The 16,591-nt window shown below is 41.1% G+C and overlaps 1 protein-coding gene across 9 annotated transcripts in view; it reads left to right on the top strand.

The window, feature by feature from the left end:
- Positions 1 to 16,591, top strand: part of nav3 (neuron navigator 3) — a 422,744-nt gene that overhangs the window by 283,927 nt on the left and 122,226 nt on the right. For all 9 annotated transcript variants that reach the window (XM_063460845.1, XM_063460848.1, XM_063460842.1 and 6 more), the window contains 2 exons: positions 7,955 to 8,072; positions 11,785 to 11,837. In XM_063460845.1, coding sequence (XP_063316915.1) covers positions 7,955 to 8,072; positions 11,785 to 11,837 — 171 coding nt within the window. The remainder of the gene's footprint in view (positions 1 to 7,954; positions 8,073 to 11,784; positions 11,838 to 16,591) is intronic.

Below are 16,591 nucleotides of genomic sequence, written 5' to 3'. Positions count from 1 at the left end.
TATACATCCTGTAAATAAAGTTCTTATTTTTGATCCCTCATCTCTAGCGCCAGGCTGGCCACAAAGAAACTTTGAGTCTATGATTTGTAAACTCCCCCCACTTGGGTTTTTGCAAGATTGGAGTAAAACCTGCTGGATGGCCGCCTGCTCTTATTACCTCTAGATTAGGTGGGCTTGAAGGAGGTCTCTCTCTCTCTGCAATGCCAGAACAAGATAATGAAGATGTGAGGTAACAGAGATGAGTCAGACTTATCCCTGGAAACACCAGGAAGGTTTTCATGGTAGAAATGGCTTCCAGCTGCTTTGATAATGCAGCTGCAGATTGTCAGTTGCTCCCATTCCAAAAGTTATTGCCCTGAAATGTCATGACTCTCTTTGGTTTGGAAGTCGTCTTCAGCAGAACTTCAGAATGTCGAGCGTTATGCAAGTCATTGTTTTTACTGAGCCTACAGAAACAGATTGACGCTTTTGCTTCCTCCAGAATTTGCTATTTAAAGAGCAACGGCTTAGATGCACTTTACATTTTAAAAAGTTCAACCCACTCAAACGCTACAGTCAGAAATGATGACCTCCTTAGCACACTCTTCCTTAGCTGGCTCTCTGTAGCACACTGCTTTCAAATTTAAAATCAGTCATTTACTGAACTTTCTTCAGCATTACTTTGCAATGCCTCACTCTACTTGAATATGCTTACTGTTACTTTATTGGATTGTCTGACATTCTCTGCGAAGAAAGACATCTGTGCAGGATTTGATACTTGAGCTCTGCTTTAACATTCATGTGCTGAAGTGCTTACCTTTATAGAGAATTTGCAGCCAGGTATTACAGGCACAGTGCCAACCTGCTGATTCTTCTGCTGAAATTATTCTTTCGCACATTCAGGAGAAGAAATTGTCAAATTCTACTTATTTGGATCCTATCAGAGATCACCTGTCAGCTGAACAGTACAACCAGTACAGATTTTCTGTTGAGCTAGAGCTTTTGTGGATATCTTTTTTTTTTTAACCACAGTGTTGCTTCTGTCTGATCCAAGCAGCCCTTGGTTTGTCATGAACCAGACGTAGATGAAGTAGAGAATGGTGGCGGAACCATTGATTCCATTGGCTCACTGCTCGTTTACTAATGCGGCTTCATGTTGTGTTTAATTACATTTAGGACCCATGCGGGAGCGGCACTGGTGCCAAGTTGGTTTCTGAGCCGGTGCAGCCACAGAAGAGACGTCTCTCTCCTGGCTTGCATGTTTCAAACGGCATTACACAGCTAAATGTCCTCCGAGTGACTGTGTATCTGCTCCAACTCCTTGAATGCAATTAAGCTCTTAATTTATTAGACAGCTTTGGAATGATGCCCTGATTAAAGAGGCCATACATTAACAGTCATTCAGTAGAAGTACATTAATGAATACAGTGAGTACTTTATAGGTGAACTTCCTCTCTTCCCCATTTGTCCCTCATTCCTGCATCTCATCTTTCTCTTTTTACCTGGCTCCCCCCGGAGGCCGAGCAGCGCCACTGCAGACTCTGCCAATAGTACCTGCGTAGCTGTAGTCACTGCATTGTGATCAGGACTGTTGAAGGCAGTTTGTCTGCTCCGGGGGTAAGAGCTGCTTGTTAGTAGTATTTGGGAAGCCTGGCGCGCTAGGGGACAGGATAGGTCTGCAGAGCAGGTGGAGAAAAAGAGGCGAGAGCTACTTCATGTGGTACCAATAAGGATAAGATCACCAGAGACACTGGACTTCTGCTGATTGATGCTGGCTGCCGAAAGAGAGAAAGAGGAAGGAGGGTGGCCAGGAGAAGGGGGAGTCATTGTGTGTGTTTACTTTGGAAATTGTATTGTATGCATGCATGTGTGTGTTGTCCCACCCAGCATGTGTGTCAGTGTATGATGTCAGTAGTCTCAGTCAGCACCACTGAAGGTGACGTTACTGCTGATGTTTTGCCTCTGTCGTAGTGCCAGCTGCTGCTTCCCAAAGCAATTGGGACTCAGCGAGGAGGGGTTAACGAGTACAGGAGGCTGACAGACTCAAATCTGAGTGTCGCTGAGGAGTCATGATGTGAGTGGATCAGTGAGCCGGTGCTCACACAGAGACAGGAGGGAAGCTTCTTGAGAAATGTTTCTTTGATGTGTGCGCTTTGTCAGAAGCTCAGAGAGCAGAGAAGAGATAGTAAGACCAGATAGTAAGACGGGGTGACAGGTGAGGAGAGCTACCAGGTCAATGTTGGAGTCAGGACTAGAGTTAGATTTCCAAACATCGGCTTGTTTCATTCTTACCTTTTTCTTTCTAACTGAAGTTGGAGTGAGAAACGGAGAGTCTTTATTTCTTTTTGTCTCTCCTCATGTTTGCCATGCTGTGCCTGAGCTCTACTGAAGTTTATTTTTTCCCTCTTTGAAGCCGATCTGCTGACTGCAGATATCCCAAAATGCCCAGACACAGATCTGGAACAACATAAGACGGTTTTTCCTACAGCAAAAGGCGTTACAGCAATGTCTCTGTGTGTCATATAGTTTCATAGATTGATGGCATTGTGGACAAAAGCAAAGTGGGTTTTCCAGTGTGGTGGTGTATGCTTTCCCAACATATTTTAGTTTGAATGTGAATCTTTAAGCAAACACTGTTCAAAAGTGGGATGGTTAGTACAAAACAAACATTCATGGTGACTCAGCATTTTTGAGTAAGCTGTCACAAACTTGCTTACATTGTACAACTCACATTTCCTCCACAGGAAAAGTGAATATCTTAGTCCACCTATGCAATACAGTAAAAGCAAGGTAAAGTTTGTGGTAAGTTTTACTAAAACTGTCGCACAAGTCGATCTGTTTGTACATGTTTTTGCAAAATTCCCCCAACCCACACAAAATGTATAAACTAACCTGTTTATTTTGTGTATGGAAGCCATTTCAATCAATTCAGAAATTGTTTGCATGTTCATTCAAGTTATTGTAACAGCGTTGCCTTGGTCCCTGATTTGATATTTCATCTGCCTCGTTTGGTCTGTCGAGCATTCTTGGAATCTCATTCAGTGAAACATTACAATTATCAGTCTGCAAGATGAACTACCACATCATGGCAAACAAAGTTTAAAATTCAGAAAGTAAACATGTTGATAATGCACACCTCTGAAGATGTTGTTTATATTGGAGTCATACCCCTCAAGGAGCTGCAGCAGATGCAGAAGCAGCTGGCTATTTTAGCCTTAATTTCACCCAATTTATTGAATCTGCTGAGTACCACACCTTCCTCAAGGGATTACTCCCTCCAAGTTCATCCACCTGTTTTATATTTGCAAAAAGAAAAGTTCTTTGGGCTTCCCTGAGGTGTCAATACACTGAAAGCAGACTAATTCTGATTCATATGAAGCATTTAACCTTAACACTGCTCTACCAAAGAGTGCTGCCTGAGAGAGTCTGACCTCTGTTAGATTAATACAGACCTTCCCAAAGTGTGGGGCCCGCCCCCTAGGGGGGCGCAGAGCCATGGCAGGGGGGGCGTGGGATGAAAAGGGGAAAAAAAACAAAACGCTTGGACACTGCTAGCACGGTGCACCCAAAGAAACGCAAAGCAGGAGATGAAGCATGGCTGAATATGTTTCCAAACCAACTTCATTCTAAGCCAAAATATGGTGAAGCATATCTTCCCTTTGGCTTCACCTGCACAAGTGCCGAGGTAAGTCTCCCCTGCAGAATTGCTTTTCCCTGCATCGGGAGCACGCACTGGGCTCTTCAAATCACGAATAAACAGTATCCCACATTCTTGATTTTTAGTTCACAAACACTTGTTGTAATGACTAATTACTCCTGACATTTTGGAGATGTTAGCTCTTTATACAGTAAAGTTACAGTGGGATACAAATAATATCAGGCTGATCCTGCCACGATTTGTTCCCCCGGTTCAAATCACAGACAGCTGTTTATGTTTTTAAACCCATTTTGCACAGAGGCATTTTTTGAAAAATGTATTGATAGCAATGTTGAATATTATTACACAGGAAAAAAACAACTACACGTAAAATAGGCCTCTGCCTTTCTAAATGGGGGGACAGTAACTGCGTGTGTGTATGTAAGCGTGTAAAACCTGCAGATAGAGACGAAATACTGTTACTGTTAATCTGACTATCTGCCATTCTGCAATTCATCTCATGTAAACAATAACGTGACGTGAAAAAAGGCATATACCTTTGACGTTGCGTGACGAACTCTGTATTCCTTGTCCACACGTAAACGCAAAAAAGGAGTTTTAAAAAAATCTCCGTTTTCGGTGATTCGAAACGCCGTTTACGTGTGGACGAAACAGCTGCGTTTTCAAAAATACCCGTGTAGGTGTGGACGTAGCGTAAAAGAGTTATGTAGTTTATTTTATTACTACCTGTAATTTATTGCAGATTACTTGTATTTGCTTAATTGTTTAATAAATGTTTGAGGTGTGAAATAAATCGGAATGGAGCAAAATATGGGTGTGTGTGGTTGGAGGATGTGCATGTGCGTGCACGCACCACGGGGGTGGGGGGGCGCGAACATTTTTCTTGTAAAACAAGGGGGGCCTAGCAAAAAAAGTTTGGGAACCACTGGATTAATAGATGAAACTTGCATCTTGACTCTCTGGTAGAGCTGGGCGATATAAGATTTTTTCATATCACGATATGTTTTTTTGATTTCAGGCGATAACGATATATATCACGATATAAGCCAAATAACTATATTTGTAAGATTTAAATGTGCCGTTGCTCACAAGTAAAATGTGAAATAATCAGCAGCTTGTTTTGATTTAAATATTTATTTCCCATAATAAGTTCAACAGGGTAGATGTACTTAAGGAACGTGAGACTTCAGTTTCAGATAAATAAAGGCAAATATTTATAAGTTTCAAAATAGAACAAACAAAACAAACTACTAAATTGTCAATTCCACTTAGAAACAAAATTTTAATTCTAAAAATAAATCTTAGTTTGTTTTACAGAAGAACGTCAAAATTGACTAACTTTTGTCAATAACTGAGAACTAAAAGGAGATTCTCAATCTCTCCTTGTTGTATAGCTTAGCTTTTCAAACAGTTTTAACAGTGACTTTAGTCTGACAAAAGCCGAATGACGAATTAGCGCTTTCAGTCAGAGATTGAGCATGCACCGGTTTATTGTATTTCCAGACTTGCTTTCGGCACAATTTACAGTGCGCGCTACTCTGTTTTTGGTCAGACTTGAAATAGCCGAAATACCTTCACACTACGGAACTTCTATGGCCCTTCCGTTCGACAAGCTCTCCGGCATTGGAACCATCATTGGTTTTTTCTTCGGTAACCTTCGCTCACGCTCTCGGTTGATTTTTCTCTAGTCGGCAAACTCATTTCCTCCATTACCTGGGCAGCCCGGCTGCAAAAACAAATACACATGTGCGCCTTGGCACTTGTGCTGTACGTAACAAGTCACGTGACGTGACGCTGCGGCTGTGATTGGTTCGGCTCTGCGCTACTTAATTTGGATTGGCTGTTCTTTTTTTTCCTTTTTTTTTTTTAAAGAGGACAAGAGAGATGAGGTCTATCGCAATAGTTTAATTTTTCTATCGAGAAAAAGTTATTTCGCAATACATATCATTATCGTTCTATCGCCCTGCTCTACTCTCTGGTTATGCCTTCTTCTTCTGCAATGGTCCAATGGCATCTAACTGGAGAATTATTGCCACCAGCTGTTTAATTTGACAAACTGACTTCTAATAACCAGTTCAATGAGTAAAAGTGAATAATTTCCCATTTTTTTCTTGATTTTTTTTGGAATTGTCTACCCAAGTATGTCTTATGGAAACTTGACCACTGCTCACATGAGTGTGTCTGGTTGCATTCCCCTGCAGAGGCCTTAAACATCTGTTCCTGTTCCCTTTTAAGGATAAGGATAGAGAAGACGGTGGCTGCTAAATATGACACAAATCAAACCCCCGTTCCTTCATCTTTGGTCTTCAGTTTTGAGCTTGTGTCGACTAGATGACCTTAGCAGTTGAGCAGATTTTGCGAAAGCCTTATTGAAATTTCCTGCAGCCTGCTGTAATTGTAGCTGCCACACACTCTTTATTCCTTTTTTTCACACACTTCGCCGCCCCCACCCCGTCTCTCTTTCCTGTTTGTTTACTTGCCCCCTGATGGGACGCGGTTTGCATTTACAGTGTGTTTTTCCGTGCGTCTGCGTAAGTCTCCTCATTTGCGAGCGTGCGCCTCATTTTTGCGACCAGGTCTTAACGGATGTCTGTTTTCCAGCATTCATATTGAAACGGGTGTTTCCCCGATGACGGCTCTCATTTTTTCGGGGTTACACTTTACGACTTCTCATCATGGACAAAGTTGCTGAAGGAAACCACAACAGATACAAATGTATGAGAGGCGGCAACTTTAAAGGAGCAAACTTCCCGCTTCCAAGAAAAAGAAAAGAGGGGGGGAGAAATGCTTTTAATTGGGAGCAGCGTGTGAGGTAAATGAGGGGATCTGAGGATTATTTCAACATGGGAAATGGTTGGCTTTTATGGAAATTTCTTAGGAAATGTCTCAAATTTGAGCTGCTGTGTGGCTTCATGTAGACTTGTTATTCATGATTAAATCTCAAAGTTCAACTCAAGAGAATCAGATCCTTTTTTTAGGTTGTAGATTCCTACCCTAATGGATGATCTTACATTTTTGAGGGGATTTTCCCTTCACAAAGTCATTCATGCTGTTTAGATCTGTGTTGGATTTTTTTTTTTTTTCATCTGGGATTACAAGAACAGCTTTAACAAGCAGCGCTGTAGCAGTTGGTGTCTTTATATGGGCTGCTGCTGAATCTCCATTCAAGCCTTTTAGGACGAAAGACTTCATCTATGGCTGTCTATTAAAATCTGCATCAAATGCACCCACATCACAGTGGGAAGAGCTGGTACTGCTGCCTGACTCTTAGTCAGAGGAGTCTGGAAGGAAATCTTGAAGATTGAAGGGCAAAGGTAAAGTTTGCAAGCTAGAGGGAAATCCTTGGCCCTGCATAGCCTCTGATTCTTCTGTATAGTGCATGGGGCCAAGCACTTGGAGGCCAAATGTGATTCACATCTTTCATCTCTGGAGCCTGGTGAATGTGCAACAGCTGTCAAGACTTATCTGCATCTCAACAGACAAAGCTTCACTTATCAGTCAGCTTATGGGCTTTAATGAAAGATAAAGATTCTGTTAAGAGTTTTAGGCGACAATGCAAAGGATTGTATGACTTGCTGCCCTTCCAGGTTTGAAAGATTCAGTTAGGAAGTGAATTCACCTGTTCCTGCAAACATCTGGATCTGTGTTTTACTCATCAAGTAAGCCTTTTCAAATCTGTTCTGAGTTGTTTCAAATTTGTTTAGCAGCGTTCTAGTTTTCTGGGTGTTCGGTAAATATTCTGTATAGAAACACAGAGTAGTTGTGCAGTCTGTCATTTTAAAATCAAATGTCAGCATCAGATAGAGAACTAGTATTAAGGATGAAGTGTGTGTTTGTGTGTTTGTGTCTGGGCCCGAATGTCAAAACTTGATGAAATATTTGTGCCTGAGCAGCAAAGATGTGCAAGGAACCCGAGTGTTTGAACATTACTCCCTGGCAGGCATTTACCACTTTTCTTGTAAAGTGTGAGGAGCAGAGCAGAATGCTGTTATAGGATGGATGGCGGGGAGGGGATCTCAGCACTGGTTTTGTGATTGAAGGCTATCAAAGTGAGCAAGGTTCAAGTAGCCTTTAGAGCAAAGCCACAAAACTCAGCATCCCTTCCTTTCTGCCATTCAGTGTACAGTCTTTCTTAACTTTTCGATATCCCGCCCCATAACTAATGTTATGATTTGTTGGGATCCTGTGTGGTATAACTAATGGGTCTAAAGCAATACACACACACACACACACACACACACACACACACACACACACACACACACACACACACACACACACACACAAACTGACAGAGTGTTTGTTCTGTTGTTACAGATCTACACAGACTGGGCCAATCACTACCTGGCCAAGTCTGGCTGTCCGCGTCTCATCAAGGACCTGAGCCAGGATGTCACCGATGGAGTCCTGCTGGCACAGATCATCCAGATCATAGGTGAGCATCTGTGTGTGTTTTATGCAGATTACAGTTAAAAAGATAAAGTAGATACAGTCATGAAGAGACAGAAACACTGACTTCTCTCATACAAACAGTGTACAGTCATGCTTTGAGTCTAACTTTCAATATTTAAAAAAGAATATTAATGAAGTACAGATGGATGAAGCCCATGTATTACCAACAGAGTGTGTGTGTGTGTGTGTGTCTATAGTTTGCTCTGTTTGGTGGATGAATCGACCACCCACTCACTCACACAAACACAGTATTTGAGCTTTGTTGTGGTGAGTTGGAGCGAAGCCGTTTCTCAGTCTGAAATTTGGGCCAAATCACAGCAGCTCTTTCTTGTTTTGGGTGCTGGGCAAACTGTAAGAGCACAGATCTATAACTCACCCATGGGTGCAGAGGCATGTGTCTCCCATTGGAGTACAGAGAGTCTTTACTTTTCTCTCCCTTTCTGTTGGTCTCTTTTTTCATGCCTCATGTCTCTCTGGCTTGTTGCACCCTGCTTCTCTCCATCCTTGATTCCCTCACTCTGTTTTTTTCCTCCTTCTGTTCCTGTTTTCATTTGACGACACCTTACTGTGTAACATGTGTGAGAGATTAGGATTAAAAAGATGGAATAAAACTGCAGCTGTTGATGTCGGTCATGATTTTTGCAGTCTCAGCAGAAATTACACAGAGAAGGATTGACTGAAGACTGGCCAGTGATGTTTGCTTGTTGCAGTGGGAGGCAAACAGTTTCCTGACACAAATAAATAGACCTCCTATAAATTTGGATGATTAGATAAATTGGGTGGATCAGGTCAACTGACTGTTTTTATTTGGTTTTGTACTAACTTCAATTTCAGTTAAAATACAATTGTTATGAAGACTCAGAGTAAACCTCCTCCACTAAGACCAAAATCCTTCCAGTAGTTTGAATAAAAGGTGATCCCAATCTAACATTAAAGGGGTTCCTCCTTTGCCCGTTTTCCACCTTTGCACCAGGTTTCTTATTTTTTAAATTTAGATGTTTTTCTTTTAATTAAATGTCAAAATGTCAAAATACAAAAGAAGACACAAGAAAAAGTCAGACAAAGACATGGAGTGAGTATGTGGATCAGACACATCAAATTATTATTTTCCTTTGTCTTTGGATAACAAATCATAAAAACAGTCCAGTTGCTTTTTTGGCATCTTACGTTTACAATTAACTCTACAAAAGCTTCTCAAAAGCAGAGGTGTCCATCATTTGTTCAGTGAGTTTGAGATTATTTCCAAATCTTAAAGAGTCTGGCACAAGTTACAAAACACACCATTAATGCTCTCACAACAAACCTATTCAGCTGCTGTAAGGCACCCCAGAGCCTTGCTGACATTGGTGGTCCATACAATCCCAAACATCTTCTCCAAAAAGGAAATACTTTGCAGCATTCCCAAAATGCATGCACATAAGTGCCTCTTTCAGTCCTTCATTTCCAGCATAAACCATCTTTAATCAAACCCATTTTATGTAAGGGAAGGAGGATAGTAATATCAACTATTTTGTATTAAATAAATTCGCCTCTGGCTTCCCTGGCAAATTTCCGGCTTTTGGAAATAATGTTCTCCGATGACTCATCATGGAACTTGAAGGGTTTTTTTTCCCCAGGTTATCCTAAGACTGCTGATGTTCCTGTTTGTCCAGGGGCACCTTTCATACCATGAGAATGCTTTGTGGTATATTGTTGGAAGTTGTAAATGACACAGCATTGGGATAGTTCCTCGATGCAGCTGGATATTTCTTCTTATATAATCCCTTATTTGTTGGCGTTTCCAAAAATTGCCAGATCCCACCAGATTCTGTTTTTCCTTGAGTGTAATAAATAAAATAAAATCACCTTCTTTGAAGAAACCATCAGTTTTGACACAATTTCTTAACCACTGAGCCCCACAAATAGTCTGTTTATACCAATTCTTATTTTGGTATTAAACCATATAGAGGATTCTACATTTTTATACGATACATTATATTTGTTCACATTGTCATAAAATTAGGTTTACTCCTGCTTCATAGTTTGAGTTTATACTTATAAAGGAGTAAAGGGAGAAGGAAGTTCTCTTTCAATCAAGATCCAGTTCAAACTGAAATTTTTCCCAGTCCAGTGTTTGGCCAGCTCTGCCATTTCGATGACGTGCTGTAGGATCCTACACTTGTGTGGCAGTGATAGACGTGCTAATTTTGTCCAGAGTAATTCTGGAGTTTCCTCCATTCCAAAGAAACTGTTTGATCATATTATTATATCCAAATAACAACTGCTGCAGAATACACAGTGGATCCATGCCAGTTGTATAATTTATCTGTGGGGCTATAATCATCTTTACAGTGTTTACCTTCCCCACAGTGTGAGTTGTATCCTGCTCTGATTATCCAAATTAACTTTTGATTTTATCTAATAAAATTTCTAAATTAGTGGCAATGATCTCTGAAATATTGGGATTTAATTTGATTCCCATGCATTTCATTCCTTTAGACAGCCATTTGAACTTCAATGAGGGCAATAAATTACGGAAGCAAGCTGAAGATGCTGGCATGGCTTATTCTTTGGCTTATGGCATTTAATTTTGCAACCAGATTATTTGAAAATCCACCTCCAATAATCCTAATAGAGAACAGGAGCATCATTGCACCAGGTTTCTTGACATTTGGCTTTGTGGTGTTTGCATAATCTTGCTGACAGACAAAGAGCACTAAAAACATACCACCGCCTCAGCTTTGACTTAGCAGAGCGAGAAGGGACCACGTAACCAAGCTGTTTTCACACACGTCAGGACATTTTAAAATGATCAGCTATCAAAGACGCTGACAAACAGTGCCATCCTGACATTGTTCAGCTTATGCATCATTTTGGATGGCAGTAACACATGTAGTGTTGAATGAGCTGCTGATAAGCCTGTATTCGGTTAGACCCTGAACACAGGGCAGGACTTCAGCAGCCAAATGCAGTCCCTGCTGCCATGCTAGCTGCTGGTAGTAAATTCCTCCCAAACCGACAACTGGCTAAACTGCCTGAAACCACACAGTAATAATGAGTAATTCATCACATTTTTCAAGTAAGTTACCCAGCAGTGGCTCTTATATAATAAAGTATTAGCATCTTTCAGACACTTTTTTCTCACACAGTCTTTTTCTTCTTCTGGCATCTGTCATAGCTTGCTCTCTCCCTTTTTCTCCATCTTCATCAGTTTGGCAAAACTTTGTGTGGGACTCTCTCTCCTTTCTTTGAAACACACACAGACACACACTTTCTTGTCTATGTGCTTAGTTTCTTCCTTTCTGCAGTCTGTCTCACTAAATCTTCTCCTGTCTCACTTCCTTATTCTCACATTCACGCCAGCATGTCTCTCTCTCTCTCTCTCTCCCACACACACACACACACACACGCACACACACACAGATTGAAACTTTACCCCTCCTGCAGACAATGAGGCCAAGCTGGCCTGTCAGTAACTCTCTGGCGGCAGCTGACGAATTAGGTAGCTTTGCTTCCCAGACCTCTCCGGAGTTGATCTGCACCTTAACTCACGCGTGTGCACACACACACTCACTCATGCACTCTCCAGCGCTAATCTCAGAGTTTTCCTGCTGTATTTTTTACCTCAAACTCAAAAGTCCCTGGATGTCAGGATGTTAAATTTCAGTATGGGTCTACTGTAAAAATCTCATGTCTTCATTTCCTTTCTCATGCAGCGAATGAGAAGGTGGAGGATATCAATAGCAGCCCCAGGAGCCAGTCGCAAATGGTGAGTGCATTTTAGCCTAACTCTTATATTGTTTTAAAGCACTGTTGCATGAGAGCGGCTTGTTAATGAAGAGTATTTATCTGGTAAGACACAGATTTGGCAGCATCTAGGAGATGCCCTCATCAACAGCGACTGACAGCATTATAAACCTGTGGATATACATATATTAACAGAGACAGTGTTGTCCTGAGCAGTTCTCACTTCTATTTGGATTTAGGTGATCAAGAGCTAAGATAAAGTAATGGTTTCATATATTATTTGAGTGAGAAAAAGCTACATTGTATAAAGTACTCACACTTTGTTTGAGTTTGCAATCTCTGTTGGTTTTGTGCTGATTTTTAAATGAAAAGATTGACTAGTTAGCAGTAGTAGTAAAACTGATTCAACTAGTTCCCTTTATAATAAGCTTTGCTGTTGGTAAATCTTTCACCACCTCTTGTATATGCAAAATCTCACTTCTGAACCCAGCCACAGATTTCTAGCAGTAAATAAGAGTCATATATGATCAGAGCCCCTCATGACTCTTAATTGTTTTTACTAGTCAGAAAGATGGTGATGACCACTTTAGCCGCAGTTGACCAACTGACCAAAACCAGTTTCATCTTGGACTTCTTTGCCATTTTGAAAAATCTGTATTTCTGGCTGCTCTGCGGCTGAGTGGTGTTGGCAGTGTCGTGTTTCCCCTCTGTTAATGAGATGACGGGCTGCATAACCGCTGATTTTCGTCACTGTGAGATAATTACCCCTCACTTTAACCAGAGTTGACTAAGTGTTTATGCAGTGTTGGTTTGCCCTTGGCATCTGCCCTCCTGCCATTAAAAGTGACTAAAGCAGTTTTAGCTGCTCTGGCTTGCTTTCTTAATAAAACACTGGGGGCGACGAGTGTGTTTGGTCCCAACGGCGTGTGTCCTCTGTGTGTCAACCTTTGTCATAGGTGTACCACAGTGTCTCTTTGTGCTATTTTCTCATATGGATCAATTTTAACAGATGGACTTCCACACAAGGCAAGAACATTTATTTGATAAAATCACGGTTTCTTCCCAAAAGCATCCCATTACCGGAATGAACCGAAACATATTTCTACAACTTGTTTCACACAGCAGTTTTCAGCTGTTCCGTGGTGAGTCCAGCTGTGGTGAAAGCAGACTGTGCACTATGTTGGAAAAACAAGTTTAAAGAACCACGAAGGAAGAAAACGTTAGGGTCATCAAGACCTTGCAGACCCCTAATGTGTGTGAGAGTTCACTGTGTTAAAACCTACAAAAATAAACTCTTGCAAATGTATTTTTCTTGTCACATAAAATGATTCTAGTCCTGCCTGGAAACAGCTGAATCCAGACTCTTGAACTGGTCACTAAGGGCAAGCTTCTGCAGCAATGCAAGTATGTGGTTCGATACGCCAGCGTTCGCTCCGGGTGTTTGTGTGTGTTCGTGCAGTTTGCTCTTTGTCCCAGTCGCTTACTAAGCCCATTGATCCACCACCTGCTCTGACTGCAGAGGGTCTGGCCAGCTTGGGAAAAAGAAGTTTGAGGAAGCACAGTTGCTTATAGAGTGAGTGAGAAGGGAAGGAAATATCTGTCACGCACATACAAACAACTCTACAACGATGCAGCCAACTAGCAGTGTTTGAAGGTTTTTACAATGGCAGATACTGTAAAATAGCAGCTTGCTAATTAGGATATGTGAAATCATGTTAGTCTTAAATTTAAATTACGTGTTAAGCACAAAGCTCTAAGCACCAATGTGTGTAAAGTGAAACAGGAGTCTGTTCAGTTCACGCTAACCTTCATGGTCAGGTGGATGCAGCTACTATGATTTTGTCTTTCTTTTCATGTACAGTTAAATTTTCAGTTCCTGTTTCAGATTGTAAAAGACTCATAAAGTATTGTGAAACAACGCTCATAATCAGTTCTTACTTTATTTTTCATAAAGTTTGAAGTTAAAAACAGAAGTCACAGTCTAATGTGTGTGTTCATGTAGCAGTGATCAAGTCCAGGTTTGCCCATTGGCTGCTTTATGTTTTGTCTGTATGAACATGATCCCAGTTTGCAAACTGCTTTTGCCTTGGCTTCACCAAATGAACTGTATTACCCTGAGAGATAAACGTGATAACACTTGAACATATGGTGGCTTTCCGAAAGCAAAACGATGTTGTTTGGGTTGCCTATCCTACGAGCTCGACCACTAACATTAATTTGAAACTTAAGTTATTCACTGACAACTTTTCCCCATCTCAAGCTATTTTTTTCTCACTCTTGGCTGCATATTTATGACATGAGCTGTGAATTTTGGAAATCTGCCACTGGCCACCTTACACCTGGAGCTTAAACGCCTTGGCCAGAGACATGACAGTAGCAGCAGCTGTCAGTGGAGGGACAGATGAGTCTGATTTACTTCCTCTGCACAGCTTTTCCCCCTCATTTGGGACTTTAGGCGGTGATCCTGGAGTCACAAGCCTGTTTCTCTAACTGGTAGGTCGCTGGCGCTCTGTCGAGTGGAGCGAGGCCAACTGAGCAGCTGCTGGAAGATGATGAACAGAAACCAGCACGACATCAGCATCTGCAAGCTCGTCTGCTAATCTACATACATAATGCGCTCTTTTTTCCCCTCTAAATCCTTGTTCACAATGCAAAAGGGCCACAGGTCAGTTGAAATCCAGTCATTTCCAGCAGTTTTTTGTTTGTTACAAACAAAAAATGTTGTTGATATTTATTTGGTCTTTGAAGTGAATTGTGTAAAATGTGCGTTTCATAGTTATCTTCTACAAACAGTCAATACAGTCCAGTCATTTTCCCCCTTCTCATGTTATTTCATGCAAGCATGCTTTATCATACAAGTGAAGGGTAAAATTTAAAGTATATTCCATTGAGTATAGATTTAATAATCTTTGCATTTCGTGTTGACCTCTCACACTTAGCTAGCCAGCACTCCCTGGAAGTCCCTTTCCATCGCCCCTGAGTTCTTGGCCCTTATAATTACAAGACTACCTTTGACTGCTCGTGGGCTTGTGGGATAATATGCTGAAGAACAGTGGAAGTATGAATTATTAGAAACTCTTTTCAAGTTCTCTTCACCTGGTCTAATTTGCTCTCATTAAGAACAATATGTTAAAGAGTCTGACCTTTGATCGCCTTACTAATACAGTGCATAACAAAAGCCTGCATTTATCTCATGCATAACACTGAAATGGAGATGGAAATAGCACAGCTGAAGCACAGTTAAGCTTAACTTTTTAAATAATACACTTGAAGTTACAGTTACACTTATTCTCATGTCTCTTATATCCTCTTTTAGATGCTTTGAGCCTGGACTTAATCATTTTAATAATGCATACAGATTCCTTTTTGTCACTTGCAGGTGAAGCAAAAGCAAATTATATCAGACCTCTACTGTGGCCACATCTGTACTGTAAAACAAATGCTTCCAGGAATGGAAAACAGTTTTCTTGTTCGTTAATATGTTAGTTAATACAGAGTAGCGCTAGGCTACCTGACCATACCATCCACTACTGTATCCAGCGGGCTACTGTATTCAGCCTCAGAAGGAACATCTGCAGCCACTACAGTACCCAGCAAAGATAATGAGAGATTGTAACAACTGGGTTTTAATACTAAGAGGCTGTCAACCCAACAAAGTGCAATTTAGTTTCTTTCTTAACCTGTTTTCTGCTTTGTGATAACAATAGAGAGTAGAAACTGAAGGTTTGGGGATTAGCCAGTTTCGTTTTTCACTTTTCTTTCCCACTATAGTCTTCACCCCAGTATACTTGTAGTGAATTGAATGCTCTTTTCATTTTTGAATCTGGGAGACATCTATCTGCTAAATGCCTGTGATGTCAAGCTGTAAATGCATTCTGTGGATTAAAGAGCTCACACAGGGTTTTTGTTCATCTCCCTCACCTTGCGGCATGCGCTGCACTCCCTCTGTCATGTAAAACCTCATGCCCCCTGACAGTGCAGTTTCTCATAATTGTACAGACATCTAAAGAAATTAGATGCACACCCAGGTTTTTGAATTGAGTGAGGGATTCTTTTTTTTTTTTTTTCTCAAAATTATTTCTCAGAAGAATCGTGCTCAAACACGAGAACGGCAGGCGAGGGATGGCAGAAGAGGCCCATTCAGCAGAAAATATTAAAGCCTTGCAACACTAATCCACTTCATTATAGACAGACATCATTAGCAAACCACTGAGCGCTTCCCTGCAATACGGATGACTGTGCAGTTTGACTTTCTGAGGGAATGTGTGTGTGTGTGTGTGTGTGTGTGTGTGTGTGTGTGTGTGTGTGTGTGTGTGTGTGTGTGTGTGTGTGTGTGTGTGTGTGGCTTCCAGCGACCTCAGCAATGGATGTCAGGAGAAAACAAACATGAATGAATACAAAGATGCTGAGCTGCTGCATCAGTCAGGAGAAGGTTGTCCGGGCCCTGGCAGGAAAGATTCCATCAAACAACTCACCAAGCTAATCAACTCGTTCGTACTGCTTTTCATTTGAGCTATTGACTTTTCAAGTGTGTCGTGGATCATGTTTAGACTGGCTATTGGCAGCTCTGGACCTCCCTCAATATTTTTAGTTTTCACAATGCAAATTTTTCTCTTTTGATTAATTTGAAGTGATTGCGTCAAACTGCAGTACACTTTGTCCAATTTTACTGCACGTCTGCTAGAATACAGTGCATTTCACTCTTCAGGAAAAAGACAGGGAAAAGAAATCTGATGTGTTATGATATAAAAAGGCTGCTACTCAATCAGACAATTT

The sequence above is a fragment of the Pelmatolapia mariae genome, linkage group LG17 (genome assembly GCF_036321145.2).
Source record: "Pelmatolapia mariae isolate MD_Pm_ZW linkage group LG17, Pm_UMD_F_2, whole genome shotgun sequence".
Classification (NCBI taxonomy): domain Eukaryota; kingdom Metazoa; phylum Chordata; class Actinopteri; order Cichliformes; family Cichlidae; genus Pelmatolapia; species Pelmatolapia mariae.
The sequence above is the reverse complement of the archived record's forward strand: the minus strand, read 5'-3'. Positions and strand labels throughout refer to the sequence as shown.